Source organism: Bos mutus, chromosome 7 (genome assembly GCF_027580195.1).
Source record: "Bos mutus isolate GX-2022 chromosome 7, NWIPB_WYAK_1.1, whole genome shotgun sequence".
Lineage (NCBI taxonomy): Eukaryota > Metazoa > Chordata > Mammalia > Artiodactyla > Bovidae > Bos > Bos mutus.
In genome coordinates this window covers 67,189,550-67,217,256 of record NC_091623.1, presented here as the reverse complement: position 1 = coordinate 67,217,256, position 27,707 = coordinate 67,189,550, and the positions used below count along the sequence as shown (strand labels likewise).

General features: G+C 39.6%; 1 protein-coding gene and 1 long non-coding RNA gene across 6 annotated transcripts in view; one reads left to right on the top strand and one right to left on the bottom strand.

The window, feature by feature from the left end:
- GRAMD2B (GRAM domain containing 2B) overlaps positions 1-22,727 on the top strand; it is an 84,949-nt gene extending 62,222 nt beyond the window's left edge. Inside the window, exons 6-15 of one of the 5 annotated variants that reach the window (XM_070374063.1) lie at positions 1,656-1,751; positions 3,596-3,667; positions 3,780-3,860; positions 6,549-6,660; positions 7,329-7,475; positions 8,061-8,151; positions 10,701-10,805; positions 16,242-16,335; positions 19,715-19,792; positions 19,958-22,727. In XM_070374063.1, coding sequence (XP_070230164.1) covers positions 1,656-1,751; positions 3,596-3,667; positions 3,780-3,860; positions 6,549-6,660; positions 7,329-7,475; positions 8,061-8,151; positions 10,701-10,805; positions 16,242-16,335; positions 19,715-19,756 — 840 coding nt within the window. In that variant the 3' untranslated portion in view covers positions 19,757-19,792; positions 19,958-22,727. The other 4 variants (XM_005887395.3, XM_070374062.1, XM_005887396.3 and 1 more) reach the window with 4 other exon arrangements.
- LOC138988527 (uncharacterized) lies at positions 3,867-7,421 on the bottom strand. Its single transcript, XR_011464797.1, has 3 exons — positions 7,306-7,421; positions 6,032-6,184; positions 3,867-4,049 (listed from the first exon to the last, which is right to left on the bottom strand). It is a non-coding gene; the product is annotated as an uncharacterized lncRNA (long non-coding RNA).
- Positions 22,728-27,707: the final 4,980 nt, after the last annotated feature.

Sequence of the window (27,707 nt, the reverse complement as noted above, 5' to 3'; positions counted from 1 at the left end):
TTCTTGGAAGATACTAAGTTCTTTTTTCCAAAGTAATCCCAGTGTATCGCCTCTGAATTATTTCCCCAACTTCAAAAGTTTTGTGGGTAGAGTTCTTTGGTGAAATAGCTTTCTTTCCTCTAGTGTCTAATTTAGATCAGCCCCTCTTTCTTCATAATCTTCCCATCTTGGGCAGTAGAACAACTCCATCTTGTAAACCTCAGTATGAACACAAATATCCTAAATTTAAGCGTAAGAAAATTACAAGTTCAGTTTTGGTCGTTCAAGCTGGAAGTACTAGCATAAGGCCCTCCTCCCCTCCAACTGACCCTGTTGATTTCTTTCAGAATATATAAAGCATTTTTACAAAATGTATGTTCACGTGAGTGTGTGCACCCATGGGTAAATTCAGGCCCTTATTACCAGGAGTGTGGGTGCCTCTGTTTTCAGGGATCAAAGTAATGTGATCCATTTTCCTTTGAGATCAAACCTGATTGATCTCATAAAAATTAACCAGGTTTGATTAAAATATGAGGAACATCTACTATTTATGGCATCTGGTACGTTCTTGCAGTACATTGTATAAAAAAGAACCCCTATTTTGGATCAGATTGGTTCAGATTCTATCTTTGTAACTTATTTATGACCCTGAGAAAGTCATGTGTGTTACTCATTCAGTCATGTCTTACTCTTTGAGACCACAGGGACTGGAGCCCACCAGACTCCTCTGCCCATGGAAATCTCCAGACAAGAATGCTAGAATGGGTAGCCATTCCCTTCTCCAGGAGATCTTCCTGACCCAGGGATCGAACCCAGGTCTCCTGCATTGCAGGCAGATTCTTTACAATCTGAGCCACCAGGAAAGCCCTGGTGAAAGTCATATACCTCTCTAAACAAACATCCTTATCTCTTTATATCTATATTATAGGAATGTCATAATTAAATGAAATTATCATCTAGTGAATAGGTATTGATAATGGTAGCTGCTGTAATTGTCATTACCTTATTGTTTGAATCAGAAAAGAACTTAAGAGTTCTTTTATTTCACCCATCCTCTTTTTTAAGAGACAGATGAATGATATTTTTATTGAGTGCTAGGTATTTTCCATCTGTTATCTCATTTAATCCACAGAAAATCCTGGGAAGTAGGTTAAGACTGTCCCTATAAATCAGGGAACTAAGGCCAAGAAAGGACAGCTTACGAGGTTGGATCGGTCATGTAGATAGTAACAGAACTGAGAATTCAGGTACCAGGATTCCTGTCCCCAAATGGATCTGCTACCCCAGTGCTTTCAGCCTCTTCCCCTAAGGACAGAGGAGAGCAGGGTGGTTGGAGATGAGCTCAGAGTGGGTAACCACAAGCACGTAACTTCTTTAGGGTCTTAGGATCACCTTTAAAATGACTGTACATTTTGCATTCTGTTCCCATGTCTAAAGATAAAGGTTTCCCACCAAACCCTTCAACAGACTCAGTGATCCACACTTATCCTCCTGCTTTGCAAACACCAGGTTGAGACCTCGGTGACACACCCATACCACTCTTTAAGATTCCCTTTTCTTCATGGAGACTGAAGAGCTGGCTGTTGGTTTTATCTTTTCTTTTTCCTTTAACATGAAGATTTGGAATGCTGCTCTGTGAAGCCTGAACCCATGTTAACTCAGTGATTCTGTTTCAGATCTCGATTCCAGCTTTCTCAGTAACCTTGATAAAGAAAACCAAAACTGCCCTCTTGGTGCCAAATGCCCTGATTATAGCGACAGTCACAGACAGGGTGAGTACGCGTGGGCACCCTGCTTTGTCCTTGTCTGGGTTTCATTGCCTTAGAGGCCTCTTGCAAAGTACCAAGACCCTGAACCATAAATACCATGAATTGGGAGTTACTCTAGAAGACTAATTTTTAAAATCACAGTTTCAGACATTTGTATAGTGTGGTTTCCCCTGACAAGGTGATTTATTCTAATCATTGCCTATTTTGAATTTCCTGCTGACTTCATTATACTTGCTTGACCAAGGTCCAAAAAATTAAAATTCTTTCCCAACTTCCCTTTCCCTAACATCTATCAGGTCAGGTCAAGCTAAAGGGATATATTTCATTTCTTTATTATTATTTAAAACACTACCACTGCCTTCCTTACAGGGTGAGGCAGGGTGATAGGAGAAGTCCCTGGGGTGGGGGTGGCCAGTCTCCCTGTAACTCCATTGGTGCCTCCAGAGCCAACCTGAAAACATTAAAGTGGGGTCTGCTATTCGGGTGCAGCTTCAGGCCCAGTCTAGGCCCTCTCTGCTTCCCTCTCTGCTTCTTTGATACAGAAGTTCTGGAGTTGTCATTGGCCTTGGGCTACCCCAGGCATGGACAACCTGAAATATTTGCATGGAGAGCAATGTTTCTTTCATCTTGGCAAGAGAGAGGCAGTGGAATGGTTTGGTTACTCATTTTTCACTTGAATTTTTTTTTTAAATCTTTTCCCTATTGTTTTTCTGAAAGCATAAAAGCTAATTTCTAACCCTACTAAATAACTTAAAGAGGGAAGGAAAGAGAAGGGAAGATTAAAATAAGCTATTCTGATGAGTTAGGAAATATGCTGATACCTATTGTGAGAATTTTTTTTTTTTAATACTAATGGCTAGCAAGCATCAGATACTTCTTGCCAGACAAACACAAGATACTTTCCTTGTATGTACACGTTTATTCCACACTGCCATACTATGAGGGTAGGGACTGTTAAGAAAACAGAAACTAAGAGGCATTAAGTAAGCAATTTGCCCAGTGTCACCCACTTGGTAAGTAAAGGAGCCAAAATTTGCAACTCGGTCCACCTACCGCCAGAACCCATCATGTTAACTACTTTGGAATACAGTATTTGCTTGGAAAGTATATCAAGTTCTCTCATGGGTGAGCAAGAGAGGGTAGTCACAAACTTTGGAAAGCAAGTGTGAAAAGACTGTGTGACTCGAACAGATGGAAAAAGAGTGAGCCTTTTTATTGTTAACATGTGGTTGATGGTAAAATCATTTTTCCTTATGTTATTTGTCTCCACATGACTTGTCTAGCTCTGACTTTACTTCTTTCTCATAACTTACTTATAAGCGTCCACTAGGAAATCTCCATATTTGTGCAAGAAAGAATCTGGAAGTGGCTTGAAAAAAAATGAGCCTGTTAGAGCGGCTGGGAAATTTTCAATGGAAATCTAGGTCAGAGCAGAGACAGCAGACCCTTGGGAACTGTTAAATACCTTCTCAAAAGGAGGTGGGGAGGGGCGGGAGAGAGACTTAAAAGAGGACTTGGCAAAAACACCACGGGCCTTTCTTTACTATTCAGGTCCCTTTCTGTCCAAGCTTGTCTGGGGCACCAAGGTTAGGGTATCAGAGCTTTCCTTTTGCTATACATTTCTCTATTATTTAAGTTCGGTTTGAGAGTTTTGTTGCTATTGTGGGAGAACATATCCACTTTATTCCAGGAATGGAATAAAAACTCTATGTGTGGGTGAGAGGAAGGAGAGTATAGACTCTATATAGAATATAGGCTACATTGTTTGAAAAAATATGGATAGAAAAAATTTTTAACTCTTATCTAGTCAAGCAGTATCTGTTAATAATTATTATTTTGTTTTTCAGTACATATTTGTCTCCTTACTCTCCAGAGATTCAACTTACAAACTACTGAAATCTGTGTGTGGACACTTAGAAGTGAGTATGACATCTCTGAGCCTCAGCTGCTCTCTCTCTTCTGTATTTCTTAGTTTGGGAGTTGATCTGGTTTTTCCATTTTGTAAAAATAATTTTGTTTCAATAATTTCAGAATACAGGTATTGGCAGTGGTCCCAGTCCATCTTCTCTTGAAAACAGTTTCCGGGCAGACCGCCCTTCATCTCTGCCTCTGGTGAGTTGCCTACATAATGATCACAGTGCAAGAAGGTCCCACAGTGGCTCTGCTCCTTACACCATGACCAGGGTGTGGGAGGAACGTAGGACCATGGTGTCTGAGGCAGAGTTGAAGAGGGCATTTCTGTCCTGAAGAAGAGAGGACCATAGGAAGTCATAAACTTATTCAGGTAATTGAAGAGCCATCCTGCAAAAGAAAAGAAACAGGTTAGTTGGCTGACTTGGCCAGTTACAGGCCCACAAAGGTATTCATCAAATCTTGATGTATTTATCAGTGTTGTTTAGAGGGATTCACCAATTTATTTGGGGAGGGCATGATTCAGTCCCACAAATCATTGAACGTCTTCTGCGTTCAAGGCACCATGCTAGCATAGTATAGCCATAAAGACACCAGGAAAAATCAAAACTAGTTCTTGCCTTCAAAGATTTTACAGCTTAGTAGATGATGAGGGATACCCAGAAATAACTGTGGAAGAAGAAAGCTGTAATGCCCAAGTGAAAGGCAGAGAGATTCTTTGATTCCCTTAGACGTTTTGACTATAGCGTAAATCTCTAATGGGAAATAGCTCCCCCCAATTTGTATAAGATTTATACCTGAGATGGTATAATATAAGACCAAGAAGTCCCAGCCATGTTGTTCAAATGGTTATTCCCGAATTGATGATTGTTAAATGTTTTAATACCTTTGGTGAAGTGGGATGAGTCCAGAGTTTCAGCATCTACACATCTTTATTTTTTTTTCAGAGCTGTTAAAAAGTACTGGGATTGAAAACATGTTCCCACAAGAACTTAAACCAGAATGTTCATAGCTGCATTATACATCACAGCCCAAAAGTAGAAGCAACCCCAATACCCATCAGCTGATACATGGATAAATAAAATGTAATATATCTATATAGTGAAATATTATTTGACCTAAAAGGAAGAACTATCAATACATAATACAGCATGGATAAATCTTGAACACATTATGCTAAGGGGAAGAAGGCAGACACAAAAGGCCACATATTGTATGATTCATTTATATGAAATGTTCAGAATAGATGAATCCATAGGGACAGAAAATGCATTGGTGGTCACCAGGGGACGAAAGGAGGCAGAAACTGGAGTGACTGATGATGGATAAAGAGTTTCTTTTGGTGGGGAGATGGGCATATCAAGAAATAAGACAGGGGTGATGGTTGTACAATAATCTAATTATTCTGAAAACCACTACATTGTATACTTAAATCGGTGAATTTTATCTCAATTAAAAAAAAAATCTACCTTAAAAAAACAGTGAGAAATAGGATAAAACACTTATGATTTGGAATCCATCAAACCTGGTTTCAAATCTCAGTTCCACCCAGCTGAGCTATGCCATCAGGCAAGCTCTTTAATTACTCTGACTCAGTTTCTTCATCTGGTAAAATGCCAAGCTCCTTACATGGCTGTGAAAATTAAATGCAGTCATGAAATCATAGGTATGGAGCTTTGCATACTGCCTGATCTATGGTAGGCATTCCATTAATACTTATTAAATTGAGGAGATTTGAATTGTTTAATTTTCCTTCCCCCATAAACTCTTGCATGAAGTTGCAATGGCTGTTGAAATGATCAAGAGACAGCTAATTGAAGGTGAAATGTTGGTTATTTGCTTACAGGCCATGTTTCCTTTTCTTCACTTGGTCGCTAAATAAATTGTGAAAAGCTCGCCTAACTGTACCTTTGCCTAATCGCTTAATTGTACTTTCACCGCACATTTTAGTGACGCCTCTTGTCTCTTCATTTCTTCAGCACTTTGGGGAACAAGTAGGGTACACAGCAAAAACATCCCACTTTTTCCCAACTCCACACTCCTGTATAACCCTTCTGTCATTTAGAAGTATGTTACTGACCCTGTTTTGATTTGTTTGAGGGAAGAAAAAAGCTAAAACTCTCCCTTCAGTGTCCAGTTTGCTTAAGCCATTTTCCCTTTTCTGTTTCCAATACCTCTGTTAAAACTATAATTTGAAAAAACCTTTCTCTGCATTTGTTGTTGTTCAGTCACTAAGTCACATCTGACTCTTGTGATCCCAGAGACTGCAGCACACCAGGCTTCCCTGTCCTTCACCATCTCCAGGAATTTGTTCAAACTCATGTCCATTGTATCAGTGATGCCATGCAATCATCTCATCCTCTGTCACCCACCTCTTTCCCAGCATCAGGGTCTTTCCCGTTGAGTCAGCTCTTCATATCAGGTGACCAGAATATTGAAGCTTCAGCATCCGTCCTTCCAATGAATGTTCAGGGTTGATTTCCTTAAGGATTGACTGGTTTGATCTCCTTGCGTTCCAAAGGACTCTGCATTTAGAACATACATTTAGAACTTTCTGGCAACTTTTTTGTTATATATATGTATTTCAGTCACTTTTTCTCATTACAAAATGCAAATGAGACTTCTCCAGCTTTACCCGGAAGCTTTTCTGCCATTAGCATTCCAGTTTTTTCCCTAGACATTTGTTGTTTCAAACAAGTTGGCCACTGTGTGTTAACAGAGTTCTGACTGCCCAGAAAATCAGCAATCAGATACTCTGATCTGTTGAGGAAACCCAGTAGGATGGGGTAATCCTTCCTTATTTGTATTTTATAGGTCAGGCCTAAGTGAAAGGCCTACATGTTGAATAAAGGATAATGGGCCTCTTTGCATTTCATTATTTCCCTTCAGGATTTCAATGATGAATTCTCAGATCTGGATGGAGTGGTGCGCCGAAGAAGGCAAGACATGGAAGGATACAGTAGTTCTGGATCTCAGACCCCTGAATCGGAGAACTCTCGAGGTCTGGGAGATTTTTGTATCTTTACTGAAACGTAATTCTCCACAAAACATCCTTACCTCAACCAAAAACAAAACCAACCAATAAACAACACATCTTCTGAGCTTACAGTTAAAATGGGACTCTAAACAAAGGGTAGTTTGAAAGTTCAAGGGAAACGAATTGCCTGTGTGGTAAAAACCCATTTCTGTTTAAATGCATGTAACAAATGTCTCTTTGAGAATGCCCTGATGGTCCAGTGGTTAAGGCTCCACGGTTTCACTGCAGAGGGCCCAGGTTCAATCCCTGGTTGGGGAACTAAAATCCCACAAGCTGTGTGGTGTCGGGGTTGGGGGGGGAAATCATCTCTCAAATAGACATAATATTGGAGTGGTCGAAAGACAGAAACATGCAATATTTTCTTACCTCTTCTTTATAATATTATTAATTATTATAGCCGAATGATCCCCATGAGTCAGTGGGATAAGGACAAACTGCCTTTGTATCATTTTATTTCTTATTTGCTTAAACATTGAATTTCATCCCCAAACCACTCAACCAGCTTGTGAGAAGATCCATTTATATTCCTGACCATTATGTGTATATTCAGGGATTGATTTGCTTTGTGGTTGATCCTACGTGTGTCAACGCACTGGAGGGAAAACTTACCCAGCCCTGTTTCATCTTGGTAGATTTCCACGTGACAGAATCCCAGACAGTTCTGAATGTCTCCAAGGGAGAAGCAAAACCAACTCGGGCAGATCCCCTTGTGAACAGAGTACCTGAGGGAAAAGCCAAGAGTCTCCCTGGGCATGGTAAGGAATGGATTATGATGCCAGGTGGGTAGTGGGGGCATCTGCTTGTAACTTTAAAAGGTCCTCATGTTTCACTTTATGACTGCCTTTCCTGTTCCCTCTCCTCTCTTCCTGCTGTAGGTCTTTGCATATTAGTTCATTTATTCACTCAACAGACAGTACCCAGTTCTGTGCTTTACTGTAAGGGATGCAAGGATGAATAGCTTCTGTAGAGGACCTTTCATCATTCTGAATACATTGAGACTATGATTCAAAAATTACCCATAAAACTAAATTACTTAATTATTATTTACTGATTATTATCATAACTGGTCACCAGTTGTCCCGGTAGGAGATCAAGGCTGGGGTCTCTATTGTTCACCAGTCACTCACTCTATCCCAAGGCTTGGCACAGAGAAGGCTCTCAACAAATATATACTGAATGAAACATGTGGGAAGGAATTGTAACTACTGATTGAAATGAAAACTGGAAGGCTTTAGGTAGTATTTTCTCTGATTCCAATTGCCTGGAAATAATTCTGTCTCTCAAGTACTTCTTCCCTATAAGGATACTGCTGCATGAAGGAGATATGTTATCACTTTAAAACATGTATTTTGTTTTCCATTCAGCAGGTCAGTCAGAAACCACTGGAATCATACCCAGAGTAAAGTCTGAGAAATGTCCAACTCTCCACCATATTCTTATATTCTATGCAATTGTGTAAGTAAATGTATTTATTGTGAATGACTTAAGACTTATATTTTACTGTTAATGACTTAAGAAAATGATTCATTTCACTAAAGGAAAAATCTCTTCACGTTGTCAAGAGCCATGAATGTCTAATGTCTCTAATATGACCCAGATCTTTCGGGGGGCAATTTTCATCTCCCACTTCAATATTTTTTTCTTAAACTTAGGTCATGTTTTCATATTCATCCCTTTTTATTTAAATAAATAGCGGAGAAGGGAAGAAAAAGAGCAAAATATGCCAGATCCAGGACTAAGTTCTGAGTAGATACTCTTAGTAGAGAAATTGTTGCCTGAAATATGATGCATCTTTGTTCTTGTTTATTTTTTCATCTATCCAATGTCCTCCGGTTAGAAACCAAAACAACTTTAAAATGTCATCCCCTTAAAATTGGACAGCTACAAGTAAATCAATGAAGTTAGAACACACCATCTCACCATACACAAAACTAAACTCAAAATAGCTTAAAGACTTAAACATAAGACATAACACCATAAAACTCCTAGAATAAAACATGGGCAAAACATCCTTAGCAATGTTTTCTTAGCTCAGTCTCCCAAGGCAATAGAAATAATAACAAAAATAAACAAATGGGACCTAGTCAAAATTTTACAAGCTTTTCCACAGCAAAGGAAACTGTAAACAAAATTAAAACCCACAGATTGGCAAAAGTATTTGCAAATGATGTGAACAAGAAGGGCTTAATTTCCAAAATACACAAACAGTCCATCCAACCCAACAACAACAAAAAAAACCACAACACAATTGGTAAATAGGCAGAAGACCTAAATAGATAGTTCTCCAAAGAACAGCTGCATATGGCCAAGAGGCACATGAAAAGGTGTTCAGCACTGCTAATTATTAGAAAATTGCAATGCAAAACTACAGTGAGGTACCACCTCACAGCAGTCAGGATGGCCATTGTTAAAAAGCTCAGAAATGCTGGAGAGTGTAGAGAAAGGGAACCCTGCTACACTGTTGGTGGGAATGTAAACTGGTGCAACCACTGTGGAATACAGTATGGAGTTTCCTCAGAAAACTAAAAATAGAACTACCATGTGATCCAGCAATCCCATTCGTGGGCAAATCTCCAGACGAAACTATAATTCAAAAAGACACATGCACGCCGATGTTCTTAGTAGCACTATTCATAGTAGCCAAGACATGGAAGCAACCTAAATGTCCATCAGCAGATGAATGTAAAAAGATATGGTGTATACACACACAATGGAATAATAGCCATAAAAAAGAATGAAATTTGCAGTAACATGGATGTAACTAGAGATTATATACTAAGTAAGTCAGAAAGACAAATATCATTTTGATATCATTTAAATGCAGAGTCTAAAATATGACACAAATCAACCTATCTGTGAAATAGAAACAGACTCATGGACACAGGGAGAAGGCGATGGCACCACACTCCAGTCCTCTTGCCTAGAAAATCCCATGGGCGGAGGAGCCTGGTGGGCTGCAGTCCATGGGGCCGCACAGGGTCAGACATGACTGAGCAACTTCACTTTCACTTTTCACTCTCATGCATTGAGAAGGAAATGGCACCCCACTCCAGTGTTCTTGCCTGGAGAATCCCAGGGATGGTGGAGCCTGGTGGGCTGCTGTCTATAGGGGTCTTACAGAGTCGGACGAAACTGAACCGACTTAGCAGCAGCAGCAGCAGCATGAACACAGAGAACAGACTGGTAGTTTCTAAGAGAGAGAGGGTGGGGGGATAAAGTGGGAGGTTGGGGTTAGCAGATGCAAATTATATACAGTTATAAAATATAATTGTATAGGAGAAACAACAAAGTCCTACTGTATAGGACAGAGAACTATATTCAATATCCTATAATAAACCACAGGATAATACAAAAGAATGTTGAAAAAATGGAAAATATTTTAAAAGAATATTAAAAAATAGTATTAAAGACTTTCTAAAAATATAAATATATGTATAACAATCACTTTGCTGTACAGCAGTAATTAACACAACACTGTAAATCAACTAATCCCCTTCAATAAAAACTTAGGCATTGACTTTTTTTTAAATCCCCCCTCAGCTTCCTCTCTGTAACCAGTTGTTCTTCTGAAAATAGCCTGACCCAGTTCGAAGCTGTTGCTCACAACCGAGGAGGATGTGCCCAGTTTGGTTTTCAGATAAAGCAGGGAATTTGTGAGTCACAAGACCTCAAGACCCAGACACTCCCTGGCCAGGACTTCCGACAGTACCTGGCGGGAGGAGGAGCCCCAGCTTGACAATCTACATTGGCTGGCTTTGAGTAAGACTCCTAAATGGCCATTATTTGTAAATTGAGGGACTAGAGAATTTAATATCCTAGTTCTAAAGTATGCTGCAAGCATCAGTCTGTTAAAAAAAAAAATGACCTTTTTAAAGTCTCTGTAGTCAAGTTAGTTTGGGTAAATTCCTTGCCTCAAATGTACAGAGTTTACATTTCTTCTTTAGGAACATCAATCAGGCCCTGGCCATTAACCAATTGATGATTTCTCTTTTATCCCTTTCCAGTGTCTGTGCACTGATCATCTCGACCTTCTACATGAGATACAGAATTAATACTCTGGAGGAGCAGCTGGGGTCACTAACCTCCATTGTGGACACCCATCAGACTGAGTAAGACAGTTCCTCCAGTGCTGTCTTCTGCTTGCTTTTCACATTGGTATAATGTTTGACCTGAGCATGGCATCCTTCTGGCAAGCATTAATTGAGGATACATTCTGTGTGAGACATTTTGCTAAGTGTACATGTAGAAAATAAAGAGGTAGGTGGACCCTGGAGAAAAAAATGAATGACCTGACTCTGCATGTTTTTGACTTGCTATAGTGTTGCCAACAAGAAGGCAAGAAACAAGCCTAATTTTACATTATCATGTTCTCTTATCCTAAGCTCCGTTGTGACCTTGGCCCATTTATTAAAATATTCAAGTTTATCTTTGTAAAATGGCAGTGAGTCAAGTCATTCATATAAAAGAAGCAATTCAAGTAACTCAGCACATTTCATCATTTATAGCTCTTTATAGGAACTCACTTATTTATAAAACTCTTGACCACTATAAAGATCCATGTGACCAGTAATTCACTGAATGTGTCTGTAAAGATTTTCTACCACAGTATTTTTAATAGGCCCCAACTAATTACCACCCTTATGGCAGAAAGTGAAGAGGAACTAAAAAGCCTCTTGATGAAAGTGAAAGTGAGAGTGAAAAAGTTGGCTTAAAGCTCAACATTCAGAAAATGAAGATCATGGCATCCGGTCCCATCACTTCATGGGAAATAGATGGGGAAACAGTGGAAACAGTGTCAGACTTTATTTTTTTGGGTTCCAAAATCACTTCAGATGGTGAATGCAGCCATGAAATTAAAAGACGCTTACTCCTTGGAAGGAAAGTTATGTCCAACCTAGATAGCATATTCAAAAGCAGAGACATTACTTTGCCAACAAAGGTCCATCTAGTCAAGGCTATGGTTTTTCCTGTGGTCATGTATGGATGTGAGAGTTGGACTGTGAAGAAGGCTGAGCACCGACGAATTGATGCTTCTGAACTGTGGTGTTGTAGAAGACTCTTGAGAGTCCCTTGGACTGCAAGGAGATCCAACCAGTCCATTCTAAAGGAGATCCGCCCTGGGATTTCTTTGGAAGGAATGATGCTAAAGCTGAAACTCCAGTACTTTGGCCACCTCATGCGAAGAGTTGACTCATTGGAAAAGACTCTGATGCTGGGAGGGATTGGGGGCAGGAGGAGAAGGGGATGACAGAGGATGAGATGGCTGGATGGCATCACTGACTCGATGGACATGAGTCTGGGTGAACTCCAGGAGTTGGTGATGGACAGGGAGGCCTGGCGTGCTGTGATTCATGGGGTTGCAAAGAGTCGGACACGACTGAGCGACTGAACTGAACTGAATTAAATCTATTGACATAGCAGTCTTTCCTATAAACCCATTTACATGAGGATTTTGACACATTCCCTAAAAAGTAAAATAAAAGCATACTGCTAGCTAAAGTTTTAAAAGTAGAGATATTTCTTTATAGAGTATGTATCATGTGCTAGAGAAACTGTTGAAATAGATACTTTCACACACCAACAATGTTCTCTCATTATATCTTCACCATAACCCTGTAAGAAGTGAAGTGACGTCACTTAGTTTTGCCAGACTCTTTGCGACCCTGTGGACTATAGCTTACAAGGCTCCTCTGTCCATGGAATTTTCCAGGCAAGAGTACTGGAGTGGGTTGCCATTTCCTTCTCCAGGGGATCTTCCTGACCCAGGGATCGAACCCAGGTCTCCACATTGCAGGCAGACGCTTTACCATCTGAGCCACCAGGGAAGCCCAAATCCAGTTTCTGATCCTGAGGGGTTGTGGTTCAGATATATGCTGGGAGAAATTTACTCTGTGAGGTCTGTAGTCTTGTTCCTTTAATCCCTGTGACAAACCCAGACATATCCATCTAGCTGAAAAAGTGCTTCTAAATAGTATTATCTGTGTGACGCCATGGACTATAGCCTACCAGGCTCCTCTGTCCATGGGATTTTTCAGGCAATAGTACTGGAGTGGATTGCCATTTCCTTCTCCAGGGAATCTTCCCAACCCAGAGATCGAACCCGGGTCTCCCACATTATAGACAGACGCTTTACCGTCTGAGCCACTAGGGAAGTAACCCTATAAGATAGGTGTTATTCCCTCCTTTACAGATGAGAAAACTGAGACTCAGAGAAATAGTTTGTAAAAAAAGAAATAACAGAATCAGGATTCAGGTCTATATGACCATAGAAACTTAGTCTACCAGTGGTTCCTTGCATGTAAGGAATAACTGAGAAGGGAGTCAGTATATTTTCATTGTGTATCAGAATCATCTGGACAGCTTATTAAAATAGACTGCAGGGCCCATTCTCCAAGCTTCTGGTGCTGGTCTGGGGTCTACACTTTAAGAACTATTATGCTATATCATTCTGGGGCCTTTCTTGACACTCGTAACAGTTACCTAAAAGTTTTGTTCTATGGCTTATGTGTATGCTGTTACACAGGTTATTTTTGTACCATGAACATACATTTGAAGCAATAATAAGAAGTCTAATGAATGGTTTGGGACAGATTTATACCCTGCCCTTACTCTCTCCCATGTTGTTCAGAATGTTAATGATACACCTAGAGCTAGAAGGTGACTCTACATTACTGTAAACTATTAGTATTAGTTCACTATAAATGATATAAGTGATTTTATTAGGGAAATGTACCTCCTGTCCTGTTATCATTTAATTAACTTGGTGACAATGAGGGGGAAATTCTATTAATGAAAGTCAAATGGAATATTTATTCTACTATTTAGTCAACCCAAGAGGAGGTAACAGTCTGAAAAACAATCATTTAAAAGGAAACTCATAGAGGTCACATATGACATGAGGTCAGGGAACATCTATGATGGGAAAGTCTGTTAATAGAGTAATTTAACAGAACCTGAATTTCCTCTGTATCTTACTTTATCCAGGGTCATCCATCCATGCTGCCCAGGTAGCTAAACCCACACTTGTAATCTGCTTTCATTGGTACAGAACCATTTTTTTTTAATATATACATTGTACTAGCTTTGTTAGTGGGTTCACAGCCTGTGGACTAACAGAATTTCATGTGGATAAATCAGTACCTTGAGTCTCATATCCCTCGTTTAGAAACCAAAAGATTTCACCAGGTACTTCCCCGGTGGTCCAGTGGCTAGCCCTCACACTCCAATGCAGGGGACCGGATTCAGTCCCTAGTCAAGGAACTAGATCCCACATGCTGCAACTAAGACCCAGTACAGCCAAATAAATAAATAATACGTATATTTTTTAAGATTTAAACTCAGTTTCCTTTCTGGGATATAAGACTTTGATACTATGGATCAAGGTTAAAGAAAAAACTGTTTCACCTCTGCTCAATGAAAAACATGTTTGCTTTCTTAACATTTAGATAATCATCAATAAGTTACCAAGTATCTATGGCTCAAAAATGGATCCTATGTAAAATAAATTAGACCAATTAGTGCCATCTAAAAACTTCACAGCTTATAACAAGCACATGAAAAGATGCTCAACATCACACATTATTAGAGAAGTGCAGATCAAAACTACAATGAGCTATCACCTCACAGCAGTCAGAATGGCCATCACCAAAAAGTCTGCAAACAATAAATGCTGGAGAAGAGGGGACGCTCTTTCACTGTTGGTGGGAATGTAAATTGATACAGCCCCTATGGAAGACGGAGAAGGCACTGGCGCCCCACTCCAGTCCTCTTGCCTGGAAAATCCCATGGACGGAGGAGCCTGGTGGGCTGCAGTCCATGGGGCTGCTAGGAGTTGGACACGACTGAGCGACTTCACTTTCACTTTTCACTTTCATGCATTGGAGAAAGAAATGGCAATCCACTCCAAGGTTCTTGCCTGGAGAATCCCAGGGACAGGGGAGCCTGGTGGGCTGTCGTCTATGGGGTCGCACAGAGTTGGACACGACTGAAGCAACTTAGCAGTAGCAGCTAAGTTGTGACCCAGCAATCCCACTCCTAGGCATATACCCTGAGGAAACCAAAATTGAAAATGACACATGTATCCCATTGTTCATCGCAACACTGTTTACAACAGCTAGAACATGGAAGCAACCTAGATGTCCATGGACAGATGAATGGATAAAGAATTGTGGTACCTATACACAATGGAATATTACTCAGCCATAAAAAAGAACACATTTGAGTCAGTTCTAATGAGGTGGATGAACCTAGAGCCTGTTATACAGAGAAGTAAGTCAGAAAGAGAAAGATAAATATCATATTCTACACATATATATGGAATCTAGAAAAATGGTACTGAAAAATTTATTTACAGGGCAGCAATAGAGAAACAGACACAGAGAACAGACTGATGGACATGGGGAGAGGGGTGGAGAGGGTGAGATGTATGGAAAGAGTAACGTGGAAACTTACATTACCATATGTAAATAGGTAGGCAACAGGAATTTGCTGTATGGCTCAGGAAACTCAAACAGGGGCTCTGTATCAACCTAGAGTGGATGGGGAGGGAGATGGGAGGGAGGAGGATATATGTGTACCTATGGCTGATTCATGCTGAGGTTTGACAAAAAACAAAATTCTGTAAAGCAACTATACTTAAAAAAAAAAAAACAACTTTACAGCTAAAATTAAATTACAACCAAGAAACAGAGAAAATACAAACCATGGTGCTTGACCTTAACATGAAAATCTGATCAATGGTTTTTGAGCAGCTCTCCAGGAAAATGTATACATATCTCTAAATGTCCTACAGTTTTAGCTGGTATAGGACCCCAGTGGACCCCAGAGTAAGAGCCCATGCCTTTAACACTCGAGTGGTAAATAGTGAATAATCAGTTATATTACTAGACAAGGGCAATTAACATTTATATGGCAGGTCTCAAGGAAGGAAATACAGAAGTCACATACATCAACAGAAATTTGATTAAAGACAGGCTCCTCTGTCCATGGAATTCTTCAGGCAAGAACACTGGAGTGGGTTGCCATTCCCGTCTCCAGGGGATCTTCCTGACCCAGGGATTGAACCTGGGTCTGTTGCATTGCAGGCAGATTCTTTACCGTTTGAACCACCAGGGAAGCTCAAACATGAAAGTTCTAGTGTAAATGATTGCTTCTCCCATAAACAGTACTAATATGACTGAGAAAAGCAATAGTCCTTAAAAATGCATGCCATCATGGACAGAGAGGAAGTATCAGCGGTTAATAAAAGGAGTCTAAGAAACCACATGCTTGAGAATAATTGATTCTTGTTTGGAAGCCGAGGTACAACACAGCCACTTAGACAAAAATAGCTTAAGAGATTTCCAGCTGATCTTTGTAGAATTAGTCTCCTAAACATCTAGTCTGGAGTTGTAGATTACTGCAGGGCCTTTCTGATGTTAGCAGGTTAAATGCACACTGTCTTCTATTATAACCTAGTTTTCTGTTCAGATAAATTTAAAATGTGTTCATTCCACTTGTTTCTTTGCCATTCCTGCCCACAGTAATTTTTCTCTTGGTTCTTACAGACAGACAGCACCATCTGGCCTGGGGTCACAAGTACAGTTAAATGTGGAGGCCTTGTGCCAAGAGCTTACAGCTAACATAATGAGATTAGAAAAGGTGAGTGCTTTCTTTCCTGTGTTGGGGCAGTCACTATACTTACTGCCTCAGTCAATCAGTTCAGTCGCTCAGTCATGTCTGACGCTTTGCAACCCCATGGACAGCAGCATGCCAGGCTTCCCTGTCCATCACCAACTCCCAGAACTTACTCAAACTCATGTCCATTGAGTCAGTGATGCCATCCAACCATCTCATCCTCTGTCATCCCCTTCTCCTCTCACCCTCAATCTTTCCCAGCATCAGGGTCTTTTCAAATGAGTCAGCTCTTCGTATCAGGTGGCCAAAGTATTGGAGTTTCAGCTTCAACATCAGTCCTTCCAATGAATATTCAGGACTGATTTCCTTTAGGATGGACTGGTTGGATCTCCTTGCAGTCCAAGGGATTCTCAAGAGTCTTCTCCAACACCACAGTTCAAAAGCATCAATTGTTCAGCGCTCAGCTTTCTTCACCATCCAACTCTCACATCCATACATGACCACTGGAAAAACCATAGCCTTAACTAGACGGACCTTTGTTGGCAAAGTAATGTCTCTGCTTTTTAATATGCTATCTAGATTGGTCTTACTGCTTGGTGACAGTTTTTATGCTAAGATTCCTGTGAGCAATGTGTGCAACTTACGACTATTTATAATGTCAATCCATGCATTTTGACCCAGAATCCTCTTTTCTGCTTCTGCTTTGGGACACAGGTTTATGTTGGTACTATAGGCCCCCTACCACCGTAGGGCAGGGGTTACACACACATGGGTGTGCAACAAGCCATTGAAATGACTAAACCTCGCCAGGGGATTTTCCACAAAGAAATAGGTTTCAGCTCATTTTCCTTATTATTAATAGTAGATTTTGTGGTTTTCCTCCTTGGTTAGAAATTATTCTCTTGTCCTAGGCCCCAAGGATAAGTGATACCTGACATGGGGATAAGGTCACTGAAGAGTGAGGCAAACAGGAGAAGATGGTGGGAGCCAGAAATATCCTGAAGTTAAACCTTGTTAACATTTCTTCTCTCTTCTTTCAGCATGTCTATTCCTTCCCATCTGATGCTTTGTTTTGATCCTTATCTCAGGAAAGGTTTAGTGAATTATTCAATTCTAATTGCTGCCACAAATGCTTGGTATTTGGTGGATTTCCATAATAGTACAGTTATGCTTACTTGGGAAGAAACATAAAACACAAATGAGTCAAATTAAGTTTGTCCTGTGATACCAAATGGTATCTAGCACTTAACCACTTAAGTATGGAGAGCAAAGGAGTCCACAGGTTTCTATTCTAAACCAAGGCATGACAGATAATTCCCACTGAATCACTGTATCAGTGGGCAGACTCAGACATTCTCTCTTTTTGATCCATAATCAAGCTAGAGAAGGTATGGAGTAGCAACCAGAACTGTTTTCCTTTCTAAAACATTAGTTGCTAGAATTGAAGATAAAATTTCTTTGATGAAATGCTTAGACATGTTTAGAGCTTCCCTGATAGCTCAGTTAGTAAAGAATCTGCCTGCAATGCAGGAGACCCCAGTTCAATTCCTGGGTCGGGAAGATCTGCTGGAGAAGGGATAGGCTACCCACTCCAGTATTCTTGGGCTTCCCCTGTGGCTCAGCTGGTTGAGAATCTGCCTGCAATGCAGAAGACCTGGGTTTGATCCCTGGGTTGGGAAGATCCCCTGGACAAGGGAAAAGCTACCCACTCCAAATTCTGGCCTGGAGAATTCCATGGACTATATCACAAAGAGTTGGACATGACTGAGTGACTTTCACTTTAGACATGTTTGACTTCCATGCTGACCTGGAGAATGGAGTGATAATTTTCTCTTTTGTTCATGCTGGCACATGGTGATGTTCTTTGGACTGGGAAGCATGCAGAACCCAGCCACCCTCTTGTGCATTTCTTCCATTCTCCTGTGGATCCTGGCAGGGACAACACTTTCTGTAATGAGGGACAGGAAAGCAGGAGAGACAGCTGGCCACGTCTTGCGCAGAACCCAGCCACTCGGCTAGGGTGCCAACATAAACCTGTGTCCCAAAGCAGAAGCGGAAAGAGGGGATTTAGGGTCAAAATGCATGTGTTGACCTTATAAATAATCATAAGTTGCACTCATTGCTCATAGGAATCTTGGCATAAAAAGTCACCAGGGCACACCCGTGTGCTTGTTACTCAGGCTGTACCCCCCAGCCCCGCCCTCCCCAGGCAGGCTGGTGATGACCTAGCAGTGCATGGCGGAGGTGGAGCAGCCATGGGGAGGTAGGAGCCACGTCTCGGCTGTTTCTACTCAACACCAGCAACTCTCTTTTATTCTCCCGCAGGGACTGGTCATGTCTCAGCCTCCTGATCTGCCTGCTTATATCTTACCCATTTCTGTTCATGGCATCACTGCCCTTTCAGTCATTCCTGTGGGAAATTGAAAAATATTTTAACTCCTTCCTCTTTTTTTTACTTGCACAAGACTTTGTTCACTAATTATCTTCAAATGTCTCCTCAGATTCTCTAATGTAGACACCATCTTAAGCCATTCTGGCCCCCTCCCACATCCTAGACCGAGTGTGAAGTCAGATCTCATGGTTTATATTTACATTTTCCTGATTAATATTGTGGTTGAACATCATTTCATATATTCTTCATATGGATTTCCTTTTGTAAACTGCCCGTTTATCTCCTTTGCATAGAAAACCTGCCTGTGTGTGTGAACGTGTGTGTGGTTAAGGTGAGCATACATGAAGTTCCTGGGACATACTTATTAGACCTCCTCCTCTCCATTTACTCTGTGGATACCAGTAGGACATCACAGAATATTCTTGCAAAAGAAGACTATGTTCTCTTTCTCTTGTTCCACAGAGTTCCCTATTCCCTTCACAGTCTTGATCCTTAAAAACACCCTGCTCTGGATTCTTTCAAATTCGTTTACCCACACATTTACCAAACCCATTTTCAATGCCCAACACTATCCTGTGGTCTTGAGATCCACAGCTAGGCAGTGTCCTGTGAAATTCTGTCTTCTGGGGAATGTTATATGGTGGTTTGTCCGATTCAGACCATCAGATGGGCTTTGTCAACGACAGTCTCCCATTGCCTCTGAGTGCACTTGGGTCACACCTGGTATTGCCAAGGTTTTTGTTCTATTTCTCTTAGTCTCTACTGACATCGTCACCTTTGTGCCATTCTTTCATTTTTTGCCCTGTCTTTTTTCATTTTAAAGTGGACTGTCCAACAGTTTTGTGCCATGATAGTGCATTTATTTGCCTGATCTAAATTTAACCCATGTGTAGCTTTTAATTCAAGGTAGAAGAGATTAATCTCAAGCATTATATGAACCCCCGCAAATACGCCATTACTGTATACTCCACTCTATGGACTAAAAGGAGCTTTTCTCTCTATTATTTCAAGATACAAAACAACTTACAAAAGCTGCTTGAGAATGGTGACTGAAGCTCAAGCCACGCAGTACCTCGCACTTCCCTTCAAGTAGGTGCTCCCAGGGTGTTCTGGTGGAGTGCTCCCTGCTGGCCAGAGGAGCTAGCGGGCGGGCAGCCTCACTTGCCCTTGGAGGTCTCAGGCTCAGGAAAGGGGGGAATGGGGAATAATTCTGGTTCCTGTGCAATAAAAGTTGACCTTGACTCTCTGAGGAAGTTTTCAGCGCTGGTGCCTGAAGAAAACACCCGTCTCTGGAGGTCTCAGAAGGGCCCGGCGGACACTTGGATGATTGTGGTTCGGCAGGTTATTGTGACTGTGTCAGCAAACATATTCCACTCCAGCCTTTTCAGTCCTACCCATCAGCCTTTTCTCTCATGTATCCATCCCCGCCTTAGCCAGCCTTCAACGGAAGGGATAAATCATGTGCCAACAAACTCGATACAGTCCCTTAAAGAATTTGCCATGACTTTCCAAAAGGGCAAAAAAAAAAACTCTCATGGACAAACTTGCTTCAAACAAGTAGCATTTGAGTTTTGGGGTTTTTTCCCTTTCTGATGTTATGTTCTGGTTTAAGTTACGTGTGTATCTTAACGTCTCAGCTGCGTATTGGCAAGAAAATCAGGCAAAGCTGATTAAACGATCCCATTTTATGTTTTGTTTTGTTCCTCTCATTAATACTTAGTAGGATTAATTCTCACCCACCCCAAGTCAAGAATCTGTGAGACTTGAGACTAAAGTACTAAATATATACTGACTCTGAAACCAAAACTAATCTTTAAACCAAAAAATATAATAGTGATTTGATACTGGATGGAAGATACTGCATTTTTAAGATTGTAGGTGGACTGTGTTTGTTTTGAAACAGGATGTCTATAATTAATGGTGAAACCCATCAGCATGATGATAACATGCTTTACTCTTTTGCTGACTAAAATATATAACTGGTAGTTTGCTAACTTCTATTTACCATATGGATTGGCTGGTTTTTATTAATAATTATTTAGGTACCCTAAGATTTGTTAATATAAAAGATATTCTGTTTATCTATAATGCATTTTATAATCATTTCTATGAAATGTATTTTGTTTAATCAGATAAGCTAATAAGTGAATTGGTTACATCATTTGTATTTGTTAGCCTAGTGGACAGGACTTGTACCTGGTGCGCCCCTGGCTTTTAATAAATACTCATTGGTTTAAATACCTTGCTAACATTGTCTTTTGTCAGTCTGTAAATTCTTGTAACTAAGACTTTTTAACTGCTTTTTAACTGCTTCTCATCCCTCTCTACTACTTCCAAATCACCCATTCTTTTTTCCTCCCTAGTATTCACTTGCAAAAAAATTGATTTAAGTTCTTATGTTACAACAATACAGGGGAAAGAAAATGAGCTTTGTTATCAGAACATCAATGCATGATTCCTGGGTCCTCATTTTTGAATTATGTGACTATAAGCAAGATATTTGGTGATTTTGCCCCATTTTGATGAGGATAAAAGTACCAAGGGAAAGTGTCATTGTGAGAATTAAATGTGATAATCTTTCTAAAGCTGATGGCCTTGTGGGGCAAGAAATATACTCTTTTAATAGGAACCGTATTTATTTTTTCTTAAAATGTTTGCATATCTGACAGTCCGGTGTTATCAAAGTTCTACGTCAGTGTTTTATACTTAAAACCATGAAAGATTCAAGAGTGTCAGCCACCTCTGGAGAGAAATTTTGCAACTGTGTGAGGAGCCTTTAAAAGTTATTTCACTAAATTAGTAAGGCTATCCAGGAATTTATCCCAAAGCAATCAGAGATTTCCTCAAAGATTTACATACAAGAATATTCTTTGAAGCCTTAAGGGCAGAACATTAGTGACATCTACTGAATAGTAGCAGAGCACTTAAATTATGTCACTGTGTAGAATGGCACTGTCAAAAATTGGCATAGAAAATAGCATTAAAAAGGTAAGCATTATGGAGATAATGTGGAGATAAGAGAACTCTCCTACACTGTTGGTGGGAATGAAGATTGGTGCAGTCACTATGGAAAACAGTATGGAGATTCCTCAAAACATTAGAGCTACCATATGATCCAGAAATCTGACTCCTGGGCATATATCCAGACAAAACTCTAATCCAAAAAGATACATGCACCCCTATGTTCGTAGCAGCACCACTCACAATAGCCAAGACATGGAAACAACCTAAACATCCATCTACAGATGAATAGATAAAGATGTGGTCCATATATACGACGGACTACCGCTCAGCCACAAAAAATGATGCTATTTGTACAACATGGATGCAACTAGAGAGTATCATACTAAATGAAGTGACTCAGAAAAATTCCATATGATAAAAATATGACACAGATGAACCTATCTTCAGACAGACTTACATAGAGAATCTGTGATTAAAAACATACTATTTAGGTGAGTAGAAATGACCAGTCTTACATATGGAAAGGAGACATGATTATTGATCTCTCAAGCTGTGTGAATGTTGAAGATATTTTCCTAAATATACACAACACTCCAAGGCATTTCCCAGCTATTCATTTATGTAGTTCTTTAAAACCATCCCTGACACATTTTTTATGTATTAAGCCTAATTTATTTCAAAGATAAAAATTATTCGTACACATACATACAGATGCAGAAAGAGCAATCTTTTCAAACAATAAATGCATTCCTGTCTCTCCTCTTTTTTTTAATCGAAGTATAACTGATTTACAATGCTGTGTTTATTTCTGGTGTACAGCAAAGTGATTCAGATATATATATATATATATATACACACACACACATATACACACCCTTTTCATATTCTTTTCCACTCTAGGTTATTACAAGAGACTGAGTATAGTTCCCTGTACCAGGACCCTGTTGTTTATCTGTTTCATATACAGTAGTTTATATATGCTAATCCCAAACTGCTAGTTTATTCCTCACCAATCCCTTTTCCCTTTGTAACCATAAATTTATTTTCTACCAAACACATTGGCGGGGGGGGGGGGGGGGGGGGGGGTGTGCTGTGAGGCTTAAGGATTTTAGTTCCCCGACCAGGGATTGAACCCTGGCCCCCTGCAGTGGAAGCACAGAGTCCTAATCACTGGACTGCCAGAGAATTCCCCACCAGACACGTTATTTAATGCTTTTTCCTTGCCTTCTACAACTCACCCTAATTCATAAATTCATAGAGTCAGACTGAAAATTTTCCAACCTATATGTTAATTGTGTTGTATGCTGTTTTGATTTATGTATCCTAAAATTTCAATTCGGGTGATACTTTCCTTGTTTATCTGTTTCTGGTGATCTAAAGGATGGATGGATACCTATAACATGGACACTAACATGTTGTAGACAGCCCAGTGGATTCTGCTCTCAAGCATTGTTTTAAAGTCAGAATTCTACTCATCTGTAACAGTTAATACTGGCATTTGGGGTCTGTAACCTGATCTTCTTACAAAGGAGCTCAGTGATGTAATACTTCTCATGCACTTCTTTTAGCCCTGTCCTTGCTAATAGTGATATTACCTTTCTTGACGTTACAAAACAAAATCACAGACATTAAACGGAGCATCTTTGACCACTAGTATTTCCAGCACTTTTGTTTTTTCCAGATGCTAAGCCTTACTCAAAACAATGTACAGATTCAATGCAATCCCTATCAAAATTCCAATAGCATTTTTCACAAAAATAACAATCCTAAAATTTGTATGGAACTACAAAAGACTCCAAATAGACAAACAAAGCAACCAAGAGAGAGGAACATAAATGGAGGCACCACACCCCCTGATTTCAGATTAAATTACAAAGCTACAGTAATCAAAATAGTGTGATACCAGCATAAAAACAGACACACAGATCAATGGAACAGAACAGAGAGCCCAGAAATAAATTCACACATATATGGCCAATTATGACAAAGGAGTCAAGAATATTCAGTGGGAAAAGGACAGTATCTTCAATAAATTATGAGCGGAAAACAAGACAGCCATATACAAAAGAGTGAAATTACACCTCTAATACACAAAAATTCACTCAAAATGGATTCAAAACAGTTATTGTCTAAATTGACATTTTTCTAAGGAAGACATACAGATGGCCAATAGGCACATGAAAAGATGTTGAATGTCACTAAACAGGAAAATGTAAATCAAAAGTATAATAAGATATCACCTCATATCTGTTAGAATGTCTATTATCAAAAAGATGAGAAATAATAAATGCTGGTGAGTTTGGAGGAAAGGGAACCAACCCTTGTGTACTGATGCTGGGAATGTAAGTTCATGCAACCAGTTTTGGAGGTTCCTCAAAAACTTAAAAATAGGACTACCATAGAATCCAACAATACCACTTCTTGGTATTTATATTAAGAAGATGAAAACACCAACTCAAAAAGGTATATTCACCCCCATGTTCACTGCAGCATAATTTACAGTAGCCAAAATATGGAAACAACCCAAGTGTCTATATAAGGTAAATGGATGAAGAAAACATAGTATATGTGGTGTGTGTACACACACCCATAAAAAGAATGAAATCTTGCCATTTATGACATTATGGATGAATCTTGAGGGCCTTATGCTAAGTTATATAAATCAAAGAAAAACAAATATCTATGATCTCATATATATGCAGAATCTAAAAAATAATAAAAAACCAAGCTCATAGATGCAGAGAACAGTTTTCTGGTTGCCAGAGTCAGGTGGGGTGGAAGTGGTTGAAATGGGTGAAGGAGATCAAAAGGTACAAACTTTCAGTTATGATATAAGTCATGGGGATGTAATGTACATACAGCATGGTGACTATAGTTAATAATACTGTATTCAATAATTATAAGATTCTCATCACACAAAAAAAATCATCAACTGTGTATGGTGACTGATGTTAACTAGACATATTGTGGTGATCATTTAGCAATATATACAAGTATTGAATCATTATGTGGTATACTGAAACTAATATATGGGATATGTCAATTATATCTCAATTAAAAAAAAATTTTTGGTTTTAGTTACTCTTGCTAAGGCAAAATTCTTTTTCAGTGTCTGTTTTTAATCTAAATGGCTGTTCTAGGTCTTAATTCTGTCTCCTGTAGAGAATAGAGAATTCTTCCTCAAAGAATATTTTTAAAAGCCACCAAGATATATTTGCTATTATACTGTTCGGTGAAAAAAGCTGAGTGCAAAATTATATGGCAACTTCTACATAAAAACATTCAGCTTTGTGGACAAATCCCTGGAAGGAAATAGAAAGTAATGAGAATACTTGTCTTATTACAGTGGTGGAATTGTGAATAGCCAGTAATCTCTGGACCCAAGCAGTATAGGCTCATTCTTGGTCCTGGCCAGGCAATGATCCCATTGGCCCTTCACCCTTTCTCCATACAAAGATTGTGACTGTGAACTCTATTCCTTTTTGTCTGCACATCCATGGGCCACAGTAGGAACTAACAGAAATCTTCCCCAGGACCTAGCACTAGGGATTGCTTGCCCCTGGATGAAAGCGACCTTAGTCAGATGCCTTCAAGGCAGTAGGAGAGTAACAGTTTTGCTGGCTGCCAAAGGAATGTTTGTGCAGTTTTATCTAACCAGCAGCATCCTAACAGTACTTCAATTTTTTAATATTTATTTATTTTTAATTGATTAATGATTGCTTTATAATATTGGTTTGATTTCTGTCATATATCAACATGAATTAACCATAGATGTACATATGTCCCCTCCCTCTTGAACCTTCCTCCCACCTCCCACCCATTCCCACCACTCTAGGTTCTTACAGAGCCCCAGTTTGAGTTCCCTGAGTCATACAGCAAATTCTCATTGGCTATCTATTTACATATGTTAGCGTATATGCTTCCATGCTACTCTCTGTTCATCTCACTCTCTCCCACTTCACCCCCACCCTTGTCTGTAAGTCTGTTCTCTGTGTCTGCATCTCTACTGCTGCTTTGCGAACAGGTTCATCAGTACCATCCTTCTAGATTTCATATATATGCATTAATATACAATATTTGTTTTCTGATGACACGTGACTCTGTATAAAAGGCTCTAGGTCCATCCACCTCATTAGAACTGACTCAAATGTGTTCCATTTTATGGCTGAATAGCATTCCATTGTGTATATGTACCACAGCTTCTGTATCCATTCATCTATCGATGGACATCTAGGTTGCTTCCATGTCCTAGCTATTGTAAATAGTGTTTCCAGTTTTTAACATCTTTATTGAGATATAATGTATGGGTATAGTAAACTATACATGTTTAAAGTACATGTTTTAAGTATATACCTGTGAAACCATCACAGAATCAAGAAACATATCTATCACCCCCACAAGTAATTTCTCTGGGAGCACTCTCTATGCCCCTCTCCACAGCCTCCCCCCCAGGCAACCACAGATCTGCTTTCTGTCTCTATATATTACTGTATTTTCTAGAATTTTATATAAGTGGAACCCTAGAGTCTGTACTTTTTTGTCTGGATTCTTTTATTCAAACTAATCTTTGTAAGATTTATCTACTTTTTGCATGTTTCAGTAACTCATTTCCTTTTATTATTTAATAGTATTTCACTGTATGTATAAGTAAATGTATTTACTTATATTTACTTATACATACAGTGAAATACTATATATATCTTATTACTTAATACTATTTCACTGTATGTGTGAATATATATATTTATACATATAATAAAATACATATCAGATCAGATCAGATCAGTCACTCAGTCATGTCCGACTCTTTGCGACCCCATGAATCACAGCACGCCAGGCCTCCCTGTCCATCAGCAACTCCCAGAGTTCACTGAGACTCATGTCCATCGAGTCAGTGATGCCATCCAGCCATCTCATCCTCTGCCATCCCCTTCTCCTCTTGCCCCCAATCCCTCCCAGTGAGTCAGTTCTTCGCATCAGGTGACCAAAGTACTGGAGTTTCAGCTTTAGCATCATTCCCTCCAAAGAAATCCCAGGGCTGATCTCCTTCAGAATGGACTGGTTGGATCTCCTTGCAGTCCAAGGGACTCTCAAGAGTCTTCTCCAACACCATAGTTCAAAAGCATCAATTCTTCAGCGCTCAGCCTTCTTCACAGTCCAACTCTCACATCCATACATGACCACAGGAAAAACCATAGCCTTGACTAGACGAACTTTTGTTGGCAAAGTAATGTCTCTGTTTTTGAATATGCTATCTAAAATATATATATATATATAATATACATATAATGAAATATATATATAACACAAATTGTTTTTACTTTTCAGCCTGTGGATAAACATGCAGGTTGTTTCTAATTTTAATTTATTACAAATAAAGCTGCTAAGAACATTTCTATAAAGACTCTGTGTAGATATACCCATTCACTTCTTTTGGGTAAACACCTAGGAGGGAATGGCTGGGTCATATGGCAGGTTTATGTTAACTTGTTAAGAAAGTGTCAAACTTTTTCCCAAATGTGCTGCTAAACATTAGCATCAGCAAGTCATGAGAGTGCCAGCCCCTCTGCATCTTCAACAGCATTTGGCATGATCAGTCTTTGAAATTTTAGACTTTCTACTATAGAAATTTTAGACTTTCTACTGTGTTGTGGTATTTCATTGTTGCTCTAATTTGCATTTCCTTAATGATTACCAATGCTGAGCATTTTTTCATGTGCCATTTGACATTATTTGTATACTTCTTTGATAAGAAGTCTTCTACCTGTTTTTTAAATTGGGATGTTTACTTATTATTAAGTTTTGACAGTTCATTAAATATTCTAAATAAAAGTCCTTCATCACACATGTGATTTGCAAATATTTTCTCCCAGACTGTGGCTTGTCTTTTCATTCTCTTTATGTCTCTCCAAGAAAGCTTCTCTCCTCTCCAATGCTCTGCTCTGCCAACTCTAGCCACCTGGGTTTTCTCCTACCTCCTCATTCTGCCTGGGTTCCCTTCCTGCAGCCTGAACATTCTCTCCAGGAAGTCAGCTGGAAC